Source organism: Phaethon aethereus, assembly GCF_964289735.1.
Source record: "Phaethon aethereus genome assembly, chromosome: 1".
Taxonomy (NCBI): domain Eukaryota; kingdom Metazoa; phylum Chordata; class Aves; order Phaethontiformes; family Phaethontidae; genus Phaethon; species Phaethon aethereus.
The window spans coordinates 134,714,747-134,731,107 of record NC_138575.1 but is presented as its reverse complement, the minus strand read 5'-3'; the positions used below and the strand labels follow the sequence as shown (position 1 = coordinate 134,731,107).

Below are 16,361 nucleotides of genomic sequence, written 5' to 3'. Positions count from 1 at the left end.
CTCTTCCAATGTCAGTAGTTAGGGTGGCTAAGAATTTATGGATTATTTTCAAAAACAACATTAAAAAAAGAGATTTTATTAAAATCCAATTTTATAAATAGGAAAGACAATCTTTTTTCCTCCTCTTTGTTTTTTAAATGCATGCCCATTTACACTTGAAATTTTACTATCCTAAGTTCTAGTAAATTTATTTTCAAAATGATCACTGAAAACAAAATTAAGACATGGAAGACTATTATATCAAATCACTGGACTGAGGAAAATGACTCCCTCAGCATACAACCCTCAGCGTGGTCAAACTTTGAGGTCAAACCTCAAAAATGAGGTTATGAAAGAGGGAAACAGTTCTGCAGGTACAGAGTATTTACTTTTCATCTCCTTCACCTAGCCATTTTCAATGGCTAATTCCTTGAAACCTGAAAAGTGGACTTGAAAACGGGAACTTTATTCATATATTAGAGACATAAGAGACTTACTAGTTCTAGAGTCTTGAAGCTCACTGTGACAAAAAAATATGTCAGTTTAATTCATTATCTATCTTCCTCTATTTATAAAGTCCATTTTTAAAGAGACAAATTTCAGTCTACTTTACAACGTAAAACACAGTACATTTTAGAACATTTTGTCAAAACACAAACGAAAATGAAATGCTGCTACTGTGGATTTAATCACATGCTACTCAGTTCACTTTAAAAGAAAAACAACAAAGAATGGGATACCATTTTCAAAGTTTTAAAAATATAGTAATACATATAAGTATATAGTGGATATATACACTATGTAAATACATATACCCTTAGCCTATGATACATACAGGCTAAATACTTATTTTCAAAACCCCATGAAAGATTGTTTTCTTCTAGGTAGCAAGATTAGAATACAGCATATACTAAAATAACAAAAGCAGCATATTCTGTTGTTCACCAGCTGTTTTTCTACAATGCACTTCATAAACTAAAGCTGTAGATAAAAAACAAGATTAGAGTAAGATTATTTAACAGCGCTTTCTACTTACCAATTCAAAACTCTGTGTGTTTACATTACTCCCACCCTATCTGTAACCACAGAATTCTTCTGCTGATAAGATTACTCAACAGAAGACAAGCAAGCGCAACCACATGTATCATACCAAAAATTAAAAGACAAGGAAGAAAAAAAGACAACGCTATCTTGATTGACTTGTGAATGCCAAAACAAACAAAAAAAGAACAATGAGAAAAGGCACCTTTAGAATATAAGGTCTGGTAAAGCCAATCCTGGTGACCAATGTATAGTTTCTCTTATAAACTCCCATGTTGAACTCCACCGTCTTGTCCGAGATGCTTTAAAAATTCACACCACTTCTTTCTGGGAAGAGTTAAGCTTCCAACAAGCAAGATGATCACTTTGTCTGCATGCTGGCAAGCATCATGTCTTTTGACAGTATTAGTTTTTACCACAGAATGGTGTGCTACATGAGGAGGCATATATGTGTTATCTTCGAAGGTTTGCTATTTGCTTGCTGTCCAATGTGGGGAAAAAAGCAGTTCACAGTTATGCTTTCGAGATTTCTGCAGTTATTTCTTAGCCACCTTAAAGTCTTCAACTCTGACGGATGTTCAAAACATGTCAGGAGACTGTTCTTCTCAAAGAAACCCCTTGTCTCTTTCTGATGGACCTGAAATACCTTTGGGTGACAGAAACATTTGCTCTTCCAATGCCACGCAGTTACTTGCCTCAGATGAAGTTTACTAAGACAAGCCCAAGACTTACCATTGCTGAAAAGGGGCTGCCTTCACTCCCTACCACACAGGGCCGTGAGCATCTTTTTGCTACCCTTCACCAAGCCTGAGTGCACACAGTTGAGGATATCAAGACAGAGTGAATATGAAACATCTCCTTTCCCTTCTTTTCGTGCTTCCCTAGTGCAACTCTTACCTTATCTGCCCAGAACAGGGTGTCTCTTTTAGTGTATTTAGACAACAACCACGCAAAAAAAAAACCTACAAGAGAATGGGGTAGCCTTCCTCCATAAATTCGGTGCAACAATTAAATGGATTACTCCCACCATTACAGAAAATCTATTATAGTGAAAGACAATTATTTACCAGGGGAGCGCACAAGCACATAAAGCAGCTTGGGCTGAAGGTGGCTCAAGAAAAGTACAAAAGTGTTAGCAGCCTTTTATGGGGGAGGACTACCCATCTGAAAGCTCTGAAAAGAGCAGCAACCTGGTTTCAGACAGTGGGTCTTTCTTCACATTCTCTTTCTTTCACCAACCCAAACACCCTTGTTTCTTCTGAAGTCTCAGTCTTTATTTTAGCACTTAACTCAGAATTAACTTCCGCAGACATGACACAGCAGAAATCACACCTTCGTAGTACACTGCACATTTTTGGATTAATTTCTTTAAAAATGTTCATTCTATCTTCAAGAGACAGCTGCTAATGCCATTCGTTGTGATAAAATTTGATTCCTTGTACTACTGAGTTATCGTCCTGCTAAATTATATGCAGGTATGGAATAAAGCACTACGTTTTATTTAATATCACACCTAGACACATTCTCCAATTTTAAGAGTAGTATAATGGCTTCAAGGCTGTCACAGGACAAAATTGCTTTGGCTGAACATGCAGAACTCCAGGATAAGCCAAATTTAGCATATTTGCTCTAAAATAATGTGTGAACTTAATGAACTTACCTGTATTCAGTACATATCATAAACTGTCGTCTTTAATCTAACAATATAGTAATTGTCGAGTAATATCCCACCACCTTCAAAACCAGAATTTAGTATGTTCCCTATTTTCTTTCCTCTTGGATAAAAGCTACCAGGCCTTACCTTTAGCGGCTGTTCTCCCCATGGTAACACTTCTGTGATCTCCCCTCTCACAATAAAAAGGCTGAAGTTGAAAGACCAGTTAATTCTTCCTTTCAGCACAACAGTTTCCTGTGGAGTGGTAATACAACAAGTTAGGGGGGAGGCTGTTGTTGGGGTTTGGGTTTTCTTTTTTTGGAAAGGAGGATTTTTTTGGTGTATTAGTGTATAATTATCTTGCTGGTTTTAAGTTGCAAACGTCTAAAAAACTATGTGTAGAAGAACAGCATGTAAACAACAGATATGTCGAAGCAGCAAGGGTACAGAACCCAAACTTTTATTTCATTGTTTCAGACAGTTCATTGTATAATGATTTGCATTTTCTGTGGATTTCTAATACAAAGATAGATATAAAACATGCTTTATTCCTTTTTTCTCCCAGACAAACATTACTGAAAAATGGAAGAAAGGCTTTTATACATAACCCACCCATGCTGCCTCACTTGCACAGAGTTAAACAATCACTTGAAACACCTTTGGGTAAAACACGCTATCTTGCACAACTACAGTAGAAGAGGGAACAAAACACTGATGTAAGAAAACTACACAAAGGCTCAAGTGCTCACTGATACCCCTGCCTACTACAACTTGTAACAGAGCACAGAGAACCTGTTAGAGAAACGCAAACTCCAGATAAAAGAAGCAAGCCACATTCTTGGAGGGTTTAGAAACTAGAAGGGCCAAATTAGTTAAACTATTGAAAACAGCAAAAACAAACTTTTTGTGTGTGTGTGTGTGTGTGTGTGTGTGTGTGTTACCGTGATTTTCTTCTCCAGCATCTAGGTTTTTTGAACTCTGTGTTCAATCCAAGTCAAACTCATTTGAAGCTTTTTAGCTTCGAACCAACAAAGTCAACAAGTTTATTATCCTTTTCCATTAACTGTTGAAGTAATAATGGGTAAAAATACATTCAAGTTTCTGAATTATCTTCTTGGACCATTTCCTTTCAAGGAACTCCTATGAGATTAAAGTTGACATCATCAAAAATTCTTTTTTTTTTAATTTAAATATGTGCATGTTTTTTTCCAAGATTAATTTTGCCAAAGGTAATTTTTTTAGAAGCTACACCTTCCCACTGTTACATAAGAGGAATAACAGTTGAAAAGCAAGTTATCTACTTGGAATTTCTTGAATCTTATACTCACATGTTAAAAAAAAAAAAAAATTACACATACAAATAGCTTATAACAAGAGAGGCGTCACACAACTGAGTATTTTCCTGAAACTGTGACATTCTGGTAAAACTTTGAGGAACTTGCACACTATGATGATGGATTGCATGATGAAAACTTTATACAGTGCAAGTCCCATGGCTAAACCTAATTAAATATGGTTTTAAAAATGCCAGTGACTGAAGAATTCATTTCGTGTGTGTATGCTGTGTGTGAACATGCTGGAGGAGTTATTACAAAAACTCTGAAGATGGAGACTTGAAAGCAGTCATAAATAAAACCGAGTACTACCATAAAACAAGCAGGTTTTCCTACACAATAAATAGCATTCATAGCATAAGTGATCATCAGGATTAAGAACAGAAATCCTTTTAAGCCATCAAATAAATTTGAAATACTTGATACTTTCGTAGACTCCCCCCAAAATTCAAAGCTTTTCCACTGCAAGTAATAAATCGTGAAAGGTGATGCAGAGTCAAAGTAACTGTTTTTACAGATTACTTTAAAACAGCGCATGGTTTTTATCTTTTTGTTCCAAGTACCAGATTGCACTTGGTGCAGTAATAAAGATTCCAACCCCGCAGTGATAGTCATCAAGTTTAGCACAACCGGAGCATCTGTCAGAACATAAAAAGGATTCCAGCTTTTCATTAGCTTGTGTTGTACCAGATAGGCTATTTTACAGCATGCCCACCAGCCTGTTAAAAATATAAGGCAACTGAAAGTCCTGAATGCGCTGCTTGAAATGAGGCAAACCCAACTGCAGGAATACAACACACTACTGTTTCAAAGAAGTGCTACTTAAAACTCAGTTACACCTATGCATTGGGTTTGTGTGGCAAGGTTTTGGTAGCAGGGGGGCTGCAGAGGTGGCTTCTGTGAGAAATTGCTAGAAGCTTCCCCCGTGTCCCATAGAGCCAGTGCCAGCCGGCTACAAGATGGACCCATCGCTGGCCAAGGCCGAGCCCATCAGTGACAGTGAGAGCATCTCTAGGGTAACAGATTTCACAAGGGGAAAAAAAACAGCAACAGCAATTGCAGCCAGAGAAAGGAGTGAGAATATGTGAGAGCAACAGCCCTGCAGACCCCCAGGTCAGTGCAGAAGAAGGAGGGGCAGGAGGGGCTCCAGGCACCGGGGCAGAGGTTCCCCGGCAGCCCCTGGGGAAGCCCATGGTAAGGCTGGCTGTGCCCCTGCAGCCATGGAGCTCCACGCTTGAGCAGATCTCCACCTGCAGCCCGGGGAGGACCTCATGCTGGAGCAGGGGGATGCCCAAAGGAGGCTGTGACCCTGTGCGAAGAACGTGCTGGAGCAGGCTCCTGGCAGGACCTGTGGCCCCATGGGGAGAGGAGCCCAGGCTGGAGCAGGTTTGCTGGCAGGGCTTGTGACCCCATGGGGGACCCACGCTGGAGCAGTCTGTTCCTGAAGGACGGCACCCGTGGGGGGACCCAGGCTGGAGAAGTTCATGGAGGACTGTCTCCTGTGGGAGGGACCCCATGCTGGAGCAGGGGAAGAGTGTGAGGAGTCCTCCCCCCGAGGAGGGAGGAGCGGCAGAGACAACGTGTGATGAACTGACCACAGTGAATGATCTCTCCCAGTCCTTGCCTTGACTCACAAGCCTTTCTTTACATTCTCTCCCCCATCCAGCTGAGGAGGGGAGTGATAGACTGGCTTCCAGTGATAGACCCTGGCATCCAGCCAGGGTCAACCCACCACAACTTGTATTCGATTTAGAGCTGCTATTAAATTAGCTTGCAGATAGCGCTGTTTGTCACAGAAACCTTTAAGAATGGGATTTCTGAGCCTCTATTTAACAACTGCTACATGCTGCTGAACTATATCAAAATTAAACCAGTTACCTCCAAAACAGAGTAGGGTCAGTCTGAAACAAAGTGTAACTTCTTTTGCAGGGGCAAACTTCGGAACAGCTTTCCACCACCTTGCGTAATTAAGCGGCAAACTGTGAGCAAGGCAGTTATCTCCTTTGCTAAGAAGGACAGAGTCCTCTTACATCGCACTCACCATCGCCAGCCTGGCTCAACCCACAGCACACCCGCCAGAGAAAAGAAGGAAACCGCCAGCCAGTACAGGGGAGAAACCTCCAGGGATGTTTTGGCATAGAAAGGACAGTGCTCAAGGCGTTCTTGTATACACACCTCGGCAAGCAAGGTGAGGGAGTGATACAGAAAGCTGGGGTTAAGAAATTAATCTATCAGTAAGAGCTTCTAGAAATGAAGGGCGAAAATGAAACAAAACAAGGTCAGGAATATATGAGCAAACAAAGAAATGCAATGGCAAGACTGAAGAGTAATGGCCTTAGGGTGCACAAAGCAACAGTATGAAACCCAAAGTTAGAAAGATCAAGCTAAGCATACTGATTGTCAGTCATGGACAGAAAATGGCCAAAATCCACTGATTTAGGGAATGGCAGTACAGAATCCATATCGGGCACCAGTGAGAAACTGTCTGCTGTAAATTAAGGAAACTGAAAAAGCTCAGGGGAAAAAAAAAAAATTATCTGTGAACCTAGGAGAATATTGGGTTCATCAAAGTATCTTCCATTTGAAGAGCCGTGGAGGACCTCCACACTCATGAAGTGTATTACTTACATCATTTACATCTCAATTCATCCGGCAAACTGAGTTTTATTCTTCCTCTGATTAGCGTCCCTTACATCAGTTACTTCTTAAAAAATGAGATGGAAAGCATTCATCTGCCTTTAATTCCTTACTGAAGTTTTTATTGTTAATCCCCAAATCACTTCTTCTAACCACCTCCCACTGTGTGAGTCCTTTGTCAGAAAGCAGTATATTAGCAGACAGGCCTAAGCCTTCACTCTCTCTGCATTGCTGCTACGTAATACTAGGTATCAGAAAACAGGATGGAAAACATTTTTCCTGTCTAACTTTGCTCTTCTCATTTTGAAAGAATTACTCAAGGGACATGTACTGCTGCATTTCAAAGAAATTTCTAGTATTCTATAGACAAATGTCAAAATCATTGTCTGTTTTGCCTGCTACACATCTCCATTACCCTTCTCGCTGTAAACCAGGCACACAAGTAAGCCAATTGTCCTGAAAAGAATCATGTATATTAAGGACTTCCCAGAGCAAGTTTATCTTGACAGCATGCCCACTCATAAAAATACATAGCATAGAATTCTGGAAATAAATATAACATTTAAAAGAAGTCTAAGCAACCAGTAGATTGTGGGTTTAGTCCCCATCAAAAAGACTTTGGGTTTTTCTGCCAATGACTCTGCATCTCATTCTCAGAGGTAAGACAGAGACACCAATTTTGGAGCCAGTTAGCTTTTTGACCCTATCACTAGTATAAATGCAGTAACTCAAACCTCATTGCTGCCGTCCTCAGGGGAGGAAGGGACTGCCTTAATGGGCAGTCTCTGCTGGATAAGGACTGAGGCTATACTTTTATACAGACAAGACAGCACAGAAGAGGAATTTAACAACACATCCACTTTGAAGCATCGATTAAGTTCTTCTTAATTTTAACTTGAAATACAGACAGGCATTTTTCAGGCTCAGTCTGAAGGACTTATACTTGCCCCTCTCTTACTTCATTCTTTTTCTTCTACAAATGCTTCCAGATCAAATTTCCACACCGCGAAGGGGGAAGCGCATTACACACAGTTTGAAAAGCAAAACCAGTTATAGATGGAGAATAGGCACGATGTAAGAAAAGAAACATTCCCTCCCAACTCTTTCGAATGTACAAGTCCTACATTTGCTTTCACCACCAGCATTCATGGGCTGTTAGTTTTAGAAACATAAGACACCAGTTAACAACTACTGGTTGGTATCACCATGCTCCCAGCGCTGTTACCATTCCTTGCCTCCTTCTTGCTGTTTGTTATGGCCAATACTGCAGACAGCGTTCAAGAAAAGGGCCTGCACAGCCTCCTCCGTGGAGCGACACACAGTCCGGCAGCCGCAGTTCCCACTCCAGCTTCCACGCATGGGTAACGTGTAACATGCCAACAGGTACCAGTCACTTCCCAAACAAGTGTGACTTAACTGCGTTCCTTCAAAGTTAGCCTCCATGAACCTGGAATACCTTTTTTTAAATGTAATCATCTATTAATCTGTGATCTCTTAAATAAAAACCTTACTTCATACCATTTTCACAAGTCTTTAAGGGACTGAAAATGGGCAAATAAAAAGAGCAAGACTTGAAAGGAGTATTTCTGTAATATGCAATAGTTCCAAATTTCCAATACCTGAAAACTTCCTTTCCAGCAAGTTACCCAGTGTGTAGACTCATTTAGTATACCTCAAGACACAACAGCATATACTTCCTTATTTCTGTAATAATCAGTCTATAACTTTTAGAGCATACTGTGGCATCATTATAGAAAAGATCTCAAAGGCTAAAGAAAAAACAACTTACATGAATGCATAAGAAGTTTATAAAACGTTAACACAAGCTTCATAGTTGTAAAATCACTATTATTTAGCATTACACATATATAATTTCAAAACAAAATGTAAAGATCAGGTCATCTTTCATTTATGCACACAAATATATATAATCAGTCAGTGTTCTGACTAGAAATTTGATCCAAGTTGGAATCCCTTCTAGTTCACATTCTTTGTAAAAAAAAAAAAAAAAAAAAGAAAAAGAAAAAAGGTGAAATCCTTTTAAGGAAAGGAAATTAAACTTCTATGTTTTCATACAGCAGAACTTCTAATGAGCCGATATATCTGAACACCTTCTCTTATAGTTGATAAAAACAGAGCCAGGAGTAATAGGCTTTTGTCAAATTTACAAGCTTTCAAAAGACCTAGCCATATGTATTATCACAACAAAGTTTGAGTATTTCTTAAGTTGTTAAAGGAAGAGAGTGGGTACTTAGTGCTTTACAAATATCATTTTGTAATATCATTTGTCTTAACATCAAGAAGAAATTTTCTGCACTTGCAAAATTCCTCAGAAAGTCACCAACAGTGTACTTGCTCACTATTTATGAAGTGATTAGCATAAACAAACTTTTAAGCTGTCAGCAGTAAAATACTGCCTGTAAATGTTCTGCCCTCTCTCCAGGTAAGTTTACGATCTGCTTTAGGATATGAGCAACTTGTAATTACAGTAAGTTATATATTTCAAGACTACAAAAATCTCTCTGAACTCTCAAACCGTACGAAGTGTATTATTCAGTACAGAGCAAGGCATTGTGTATTTTAAAAAGCAACACTAACAAGCTTCAGACCAAAGATATGTCCCAAAAAACCCTGAAACAAGAAATAAATGCTTGTGAGAACAAGCAGAAAAGTGAGGTCTCCGAATTAAACAGCATAGCTTGTATCAACACCCAACAGAAACAATTTATGTCATGTAGATTCAATATTTACTAATTTGACAGTAATTTTAAAAATTAAAGTTTAGAGCTGCTCTGTGGCTACCAGGGGAAAATAAAATTAGCTTTTCTCCTCTTTCCCTCCCTCCCCATCCTGCTCTAGAAGTCAGAAGATGTGGGGTTGTAAAAACCTGAAAAAGGAAATGGTATGTGTGAAGTCAGCAGTTCAGCAAAGCGGCTGACTGGCCATTAAGAGCTTTAAATATTCTTAAAAAGCCAGTCTTCCCACATGAAAGGGTATTTTAATGTTATATTCAAATAAATGAAAAATACAGCTCACAGAGCTTACGTTTTTATCTTAAGTAAAACCGCCAGTTTTAGTAGTTTACTAGTACATATTTACAGTAGCACAAGTCTGACAAATTGTTTAAACGTTTTGGTGAATTTAGCTCACTGAAACATCTGTGCTGTTTTCAACTTCCCCCTTCCAAGCCTGGAGTACTCTTCCTGAAAACATTCATCATCATTATTCCACCTGGCTTTGTTCAAATGCCTAACTCAAATTTCTTTCATAAAGCAAACTAATTAAATTATGCACAAAAAAAAACCCAACAATTTTTTATGATTAGCACTGGCTCAGAGCTACATACCTGCGTGAAATTCTCTCTACACCCAGATACATCTCCTCTGCCTTCAGCTTAGCCTCCCTTGACATAGACGAGAGCTCTCAAACTATTTGTTCTGTGAGGCACCGAGCATACTTTCAGCACAGTGTAAATACAGCAGGTAAAGGAGAAAAGAAACTGCTGTTGCAAACATAGTAAGAGATGCCCAGATGCTAGAGATGCCTATAGAGCTTTTCTGCACTTGTCTTTGTCAGACAACAAGCAATATCACCAGCTTTAAAAGCAGCAGTCAGGGAGAGTATGTGTACATGAGTGGGCAAGGGGAAGAAAGACAAGCAGAGGAGGGATGGTGGAAAAGGGATTTTACAACCTCTTAGGCAACTTTGGCTTCCTCCCATCTACATTGCCTCCAAACTTGAAAAGGACTGTGGAAGCTCGGTTCAGATATGATCTAACAAGAGGTCTATCCACATACCACATAGCCAGCAAATCCATCCCTGTGGTCCAGATTTTTTATTCATCCAACAGAGTATCTAGAGAAATGCAAGCACCTTTAGTCCGATGCAGAAATCTATGAAAGCCAAATAGAGTGCACAATTTATTTATTTTTCTCATTGAAGAAATAGAGAACAGTCTTGTGGCTTTTTTGCATAGCATCTGTCTGCTGCCAGCACTCCAGGTGAAATTAGCTTGTTTCAAAGCAACACACTTGCCTCCCCTTGCTTGTACTCAATGCCAGCAGCAACATACTTCTGTTACCACCCTCTTTCAGCACTTAGAGTATCTGTTTCACTCTCCCCACTTGAGAATCCAAACAACATACTGCTGACTGGGACTCCCTGCCACTGTATATTAACAAAGACAGAACTTGCCTCACCACATCTATGCACTGCTGCAACACACCGCGGTGTACCCTGGCTTATACACAGGGACAACTACATTGGCCCCACATGCTGGTACGCAATCAGGGTGCAAAACCAAACTAACCAGAAGTAAAACCTGAAGCAATTTCCTGAGAGCTCCCCCTTTCAGAGGATGTTTCTGACGGGAGAAAACCCCACAGAGCTGCCTGCAGTCTCCAGGCACACCCACATCCCTACGATGGGCTCACCTGTACTGCTGCCTGTGCTGTTTCCCCAACTTCTTATTTCTCTAACTGAAAAAGAAAATCCTTCTTTAAACCCCTTCCACAAGGGATGGATCACCCTCCACGCAGATGCTGCCAAAATATTTGTCCATCTGTTTGGATAAGCATTCATAAGCACCATTCAGTGCTGCTAGACATCTCCGCAGCTAACAGAGTGCTGACAGGTCAGAAAGGACAACTCCTAAGTGCTGGGAGGACTAGACAGCTGCAAACGCTGCACTCTTTCAAAATTGCAAGGTGAAAAGCCCAAAGCATCAGAACATCCACAGCAAGCCCCTATCTCTCTACCCAACTTCCCAGGACAACTTTTCAATTATAAAAAAACAAACAGGTGAAACAGGGTGTACCAGGGCAACCTCCTCCACTTCTTCCTCAGCACGGCTGCACAGCTGTCACTGGTTGTGTGGGGCTCAAGCCCAGGACAGAGGCAGAGCATCTCCCTCTCCACTACTCCTGGAGATCACCTTTCTGGAGGTGATCTCCCTCCCTCCTCCGCCCAGTGCATGCACCATTGAGCACCAGGGAATATTCAGACAAAGACCGAGGTAGAACCTAGGGGTTTTTTTTCCCTATGACAAGCTGGGGGGAACAAAAAAAAGAAAAAACCAAAGCAAACCCACCTACACACGACATACAAAATTTTCCAGCTAATTATAATGCTGAGTAATTTGTGATTAAAACCAGTACATATCTTCTGACCTTCCCAGAAAACTGATGTCTGCCTCTTTATAGCACTCCAGTGCAGGGTACACAAACAAGAGATTTGGTATGAGAAGTGCCATCAAACATGTTACAGCCCTTTTAATCTCTGAGCCCCGACAGATGATAGTGACAATAAGGAGTTCCACCAAATTTAGCAGCTCTGATATCCTTTCACATTCCTCCATGTACAAAGACTCCCCTTTTCAAACTGTGTTTTTTAAATGGGCTTTTAAAAGTGCCCCAAGAATTGCACTCCTTCCACTGAACCCTCCTGTGTTAATCGCCAATAGATTCCATACAGTACATAAATAATGGTACATGCTTCATTTTAGGTATGTACCTCATTAAGATGGTGCTACCTTCTTGTAGGTTTTATAAAGTTCAGATGCTCCCTGAACTAATGGATGCTAGAGATGATGAAAGGCTCAACCTCATCTTTGCCCTACACTAAAAGGGATATCATATTACCTTGAGAAGACAACAGCCTTAGATTTCCATCAAAGAAGTTCAAACCTTTCATGAAAAGACTGAATTCCCTTGGTATCTTAAATAGAATTTGACCTGATTTGTGAAGCTGAAGGCCTGGAATCGCATTATTTAACGAGGACATCTACCTTTAATGCAACGTCTTCCTTGGTTTTAGATGACAACATACAAACGGAAAGCCGCACAGAAAATATACCATCTCTGTGTAAAAAAAAAAAAAAAAATCAGTCCAAACCACTGTTCATTCTTAAGTTGCATATTACATTATTTTAACAAATCCAAAGAAGAAAAAGTACTTTACGGTTAGTTTGGACATAAGATATCTAGACAGCATCTTCGCCCATGGAGCAGAAATGCCACCCCCCTGCTAAAGCAAATGGAGGAGCACGAAAATTCTGTTGGAAGGTTTCAGTATTTCAGAAAGACTTTGATATAGGCTCTGCAAGTAATTCTGAAAGGCAGCAAGAGAACACATGGAAGAATCACAGTAAGCACACACTTACTATTACACCAATTTGGATCCAAAAAGATCAACCACTACCCATAAAGCGGGCACCTTTGTTACAGTCCAGAACTATCAATCAGTCTTGAATCTACACTGCTGAAATGAGACACATAACTTACCATCACAAAGAAGAAGTGTATACTTCTTCAATTTGTTTAGATCAAAGATAAGAAAATACCGGATTTTTGGTCCTATTCCAAGGACATAGAAACTAAAGCTGTTACTTTTTGTAACAGGGATCTTGGAAGAATAGTTGCTAAGGGTAGGAGACAGTATACACCCTCTACAAGTATCAGAGCAAGCCCAAATAAAAGAGACAAGGGCGCTTGTAAATGCAGTTGCTGCTTTCTGAATGGCAATGCAACGCAACGCAGCTCCTGACTTCCCTCCAGATCTGTCTTTGTTGACCAAGCAGAAAGACTAATAAGGAAGAGATACAAGTATCTCTGAGGGTCATCATCACCATTTATGCATCAGGTCCTCTTTGCCTATACACCTGCTGCAGATGAAAGGGGAGCCTGCTCAGGTACCTGAAGTCACCCCTCCACTGCTGCAGCCTCAGCTGGCTGGTACAAGAACAAACTGTCTCACAAAGCCCTTTCCCCAGCAGCAACCGGCACAAATCCCGCTTGCCTATCCCGCAAGGCAATAGATAGATACACTCCACAAGATCACAGATACGGGATACATATTTTAGGCAATGTGAGGACTTTGGACGGAGCTGGTCACTCACCAAACCATCTCTTGTCGCTCCCAGGAGCAAGAGGCAGCACTGCTGCTCCACGGGCTGCCGCAGGAGCGAGGAGCAGCAGGAGCTGTCTGCCCACCCTCAGCCCCCATTGCCCACACTGGCCAAGTCAGCTGGCAGGTGCATGAAGTGCATGCATACAAGAAATGGGACTCGCCCAGAAATATACACTTAAAAGAAACTACAACTCATTTAAGGACTTAACTGTTTCACTTTCTAGAGGCTTTTTACCTGAAGCAAATGAATCATCTCTCCATTTTGACAATGGTGAAGTACAGGTGGTGTGTGTGAAGAGCTTTACGTATGATGTCTGTCATCACTACAACGCAAAAATAAACTTCACTGCATATAACTAATATGCAGTCCTAATAAGCGTCCTACCACTACATCAAGATATCACCAAATTATAGAAGCCTTGAACCTTAAAAGAAGTCTTCAAAGAAGCCATTCAAACTGTATTAGTAAGACAATGTCATATATCAAAACACAAATCACACTAAAAAAAGAATCATTCACCAAATCACATTGGAATGCTAACAGATATTCTGGGACTTCAAATTGCACGGAGCCAAACTGAAAATGAGAAGTATTTGCAAAAATACCAGGACTGCTACATATAACGAAAACACCTGTAACATTCAAGCACAAATAATTTTCTGTTTAACATTTCTGTTACTTCATATTTTCAAACTGCTCTATTAAGCCTCAACAACTTTATATGGGATTTTCTGGCTCTTCCCCATGTGCTAAAAAACCCTTGAGTTCTGTTGCATGTCTTACACTTTAAAGAACACAAATGGCATAGCCCTTTACATTTACGATTTTAATCTCTGGAAGAAGCAATGAGCACTAAGGCTGGGTGCCTAGGGCCATTTCTTTCAAATAGGAATAAACAGAACTTTAAGTGCCCTGCAGATGCAGAGATTAACAGCCTCCCTTGTGTAGGCTCCTTGAAGCAGTGTCCTGGTCTCCACCTGTAGTTTGTTCTATATTTACACTTGGAAATACTACAGTATACAGTCAAATAGTATCTTTTCAAAGATTATCTTAAAACATGCAAGAAAAACTGTGTATTTCACCCATCCTTGTTTGAGTTAGGAGTATCCAGACGAGCAAGAAAGCCAGCTGCAGTGCCCTGGACAGTTAATGACAAATGCCATTTCCTGTTAGTGATGCTATTTAGTATCAAGGGATAATTACTGAGGACCTCATTTCTCCCTGTACATCCACTTCATTATGAATCGACTGCAACAGTAAAGGGACTAAACAGGGTTCACTCACAGCTCATGATCCCATTGGAATAGTAAGGAAACAATGAGGTGAAATCATGAGAAAGACACCCATGTACAAAAGGCAGAAGGAGCTATCTACGTTTGCTTCAGGCTTTTTCACGTTCTCTCTTCTTAAGTAAAGCCGCATCATTGTTTTATACACACAGGTTTCAGACAGATACTGGAATTAATACTTTCTCAGTACTACAAATTTCACTCCAGGAAAAACAAAATTACACTTGGTTTTCTAAAGGAAGCAGTCTGAAATTCCTCTTTTTAACCAAGGCAGCTATTCCAGAAAACAATGGCTCTGCTTTACGAGAGCACGGTAGCTGGACGCAGCAAGGAGAGTTGCAGCAAAGGGGAAAAAAAAAAAAAAAGCACATCTGCACATTCAGAGTACGGATGTACAAAGTCTTAAGGAAACATATTTTAGACGACTGTCATTGCTTCTTCCCTGAACCAGCCTACATCAATATCAACGCTTAACACAGGACCAAATTTTAAGAACAACTGTATTAGAGACAGTCACATTTATGTACCCACGTGGCTTCTAATGAGTGTGAAAGTGGTTTATACTTGGAGCTATAACACGTAATCAAAAGCTAGTATTTGTTTTTTCCAAATCTGAACATTACTGTGAAAAGATATACTACCAAGGAACCTGAAATATATTACACAAATATTACTACATTATTACACAAATGTTACTATGTATTTACACCAAATTGAAAACTAGAGCATCAACTCCACCAGCTGAGTCTCAATCAAAATCAGTAAGCACTACTTTTGTATTCAAAACCAGACCATGTTAAAGCTAAAAGCCATACAAGTACTCCCTGGTCTCAACTTCAGTTTTACCATATACTTTTCCCTGCTGCCTCCCGCTTGAATTACTGTGAAACTTCCCATAAATAAAGGCAGCAACAGAAGTCTCTTCAATGTGCCTTTTCTTTACATCAATTCAAGTAATATCTTCCTTAAATAGTACTTACATTTTATGATACCCTAAGGGAGAAAACCAGCTCCCCCTGCCCCCAAGCACACAGCCTTGTTGCACGAGTAATTTCCCCAGACACACTGCCAGCAAGCCCACTCGTGGGTTGCTGCAGTCTGAGCAGCACTTGATGGTGGCCCAGGGAGAACTGGTATGCCACAACGCGTTCACTCCCCTCTTTATTATCTGATATTAATATGACAGCTTCAAACATAATTGTAACGCAGCCAGTGCCTCCCTGCCATTTCTCTTCCCATCTGCACAAGTGCTGCTGCTGTTGTTACTGACCCGAGTGACTCCCTCACCCACCGCTTTTCTCTGCCACTTCCACAGAGTAAGGTACAGTATGAAAGTTTTAAAAATCCAAAGGCTTATGCTGCTACTCTGAATAATAAAAAAAATTCATAACCGGTTAAACTTGAAGAGCTGTTTCCAAGTCAGGCACAGGGCACTCTGAAAAGCTATCGTCAAATCTACAAAGACTATACTTTTTTAAGTTTCAATCACCAAGGCTACGTTAGTTAGAATATGCATGAGT

General features: G+C 40.3%; 1 protein-coding gene across 1 annotated transcript in view; it reads right to left on the bottom strand.

Annotated features, from left to right (window-relative positions):
* SCML2 (Scm polycomb group protein like 2) overlaps nucleotides 1-2,843 on the bottom strand; it is a gene marked incomplete at its 5' end in the record, with an annotated part of 57,890 nt that extends 55,047 nt beyond the window's left edge. The window contains one exon of the mRNA XM_082013203.1: nucleotides 2,822-2,843. Within this exon, the coding sequence (XP_081869329.1) occupies nucleotides 2,822-2,843 (22 nt within the window). The remainder of the gene's footprint in view (nucleotides 1-2,821) is intronic.
* Nucleotides 2,844-16,361: the final 13,518 nt, after the last annotated feature.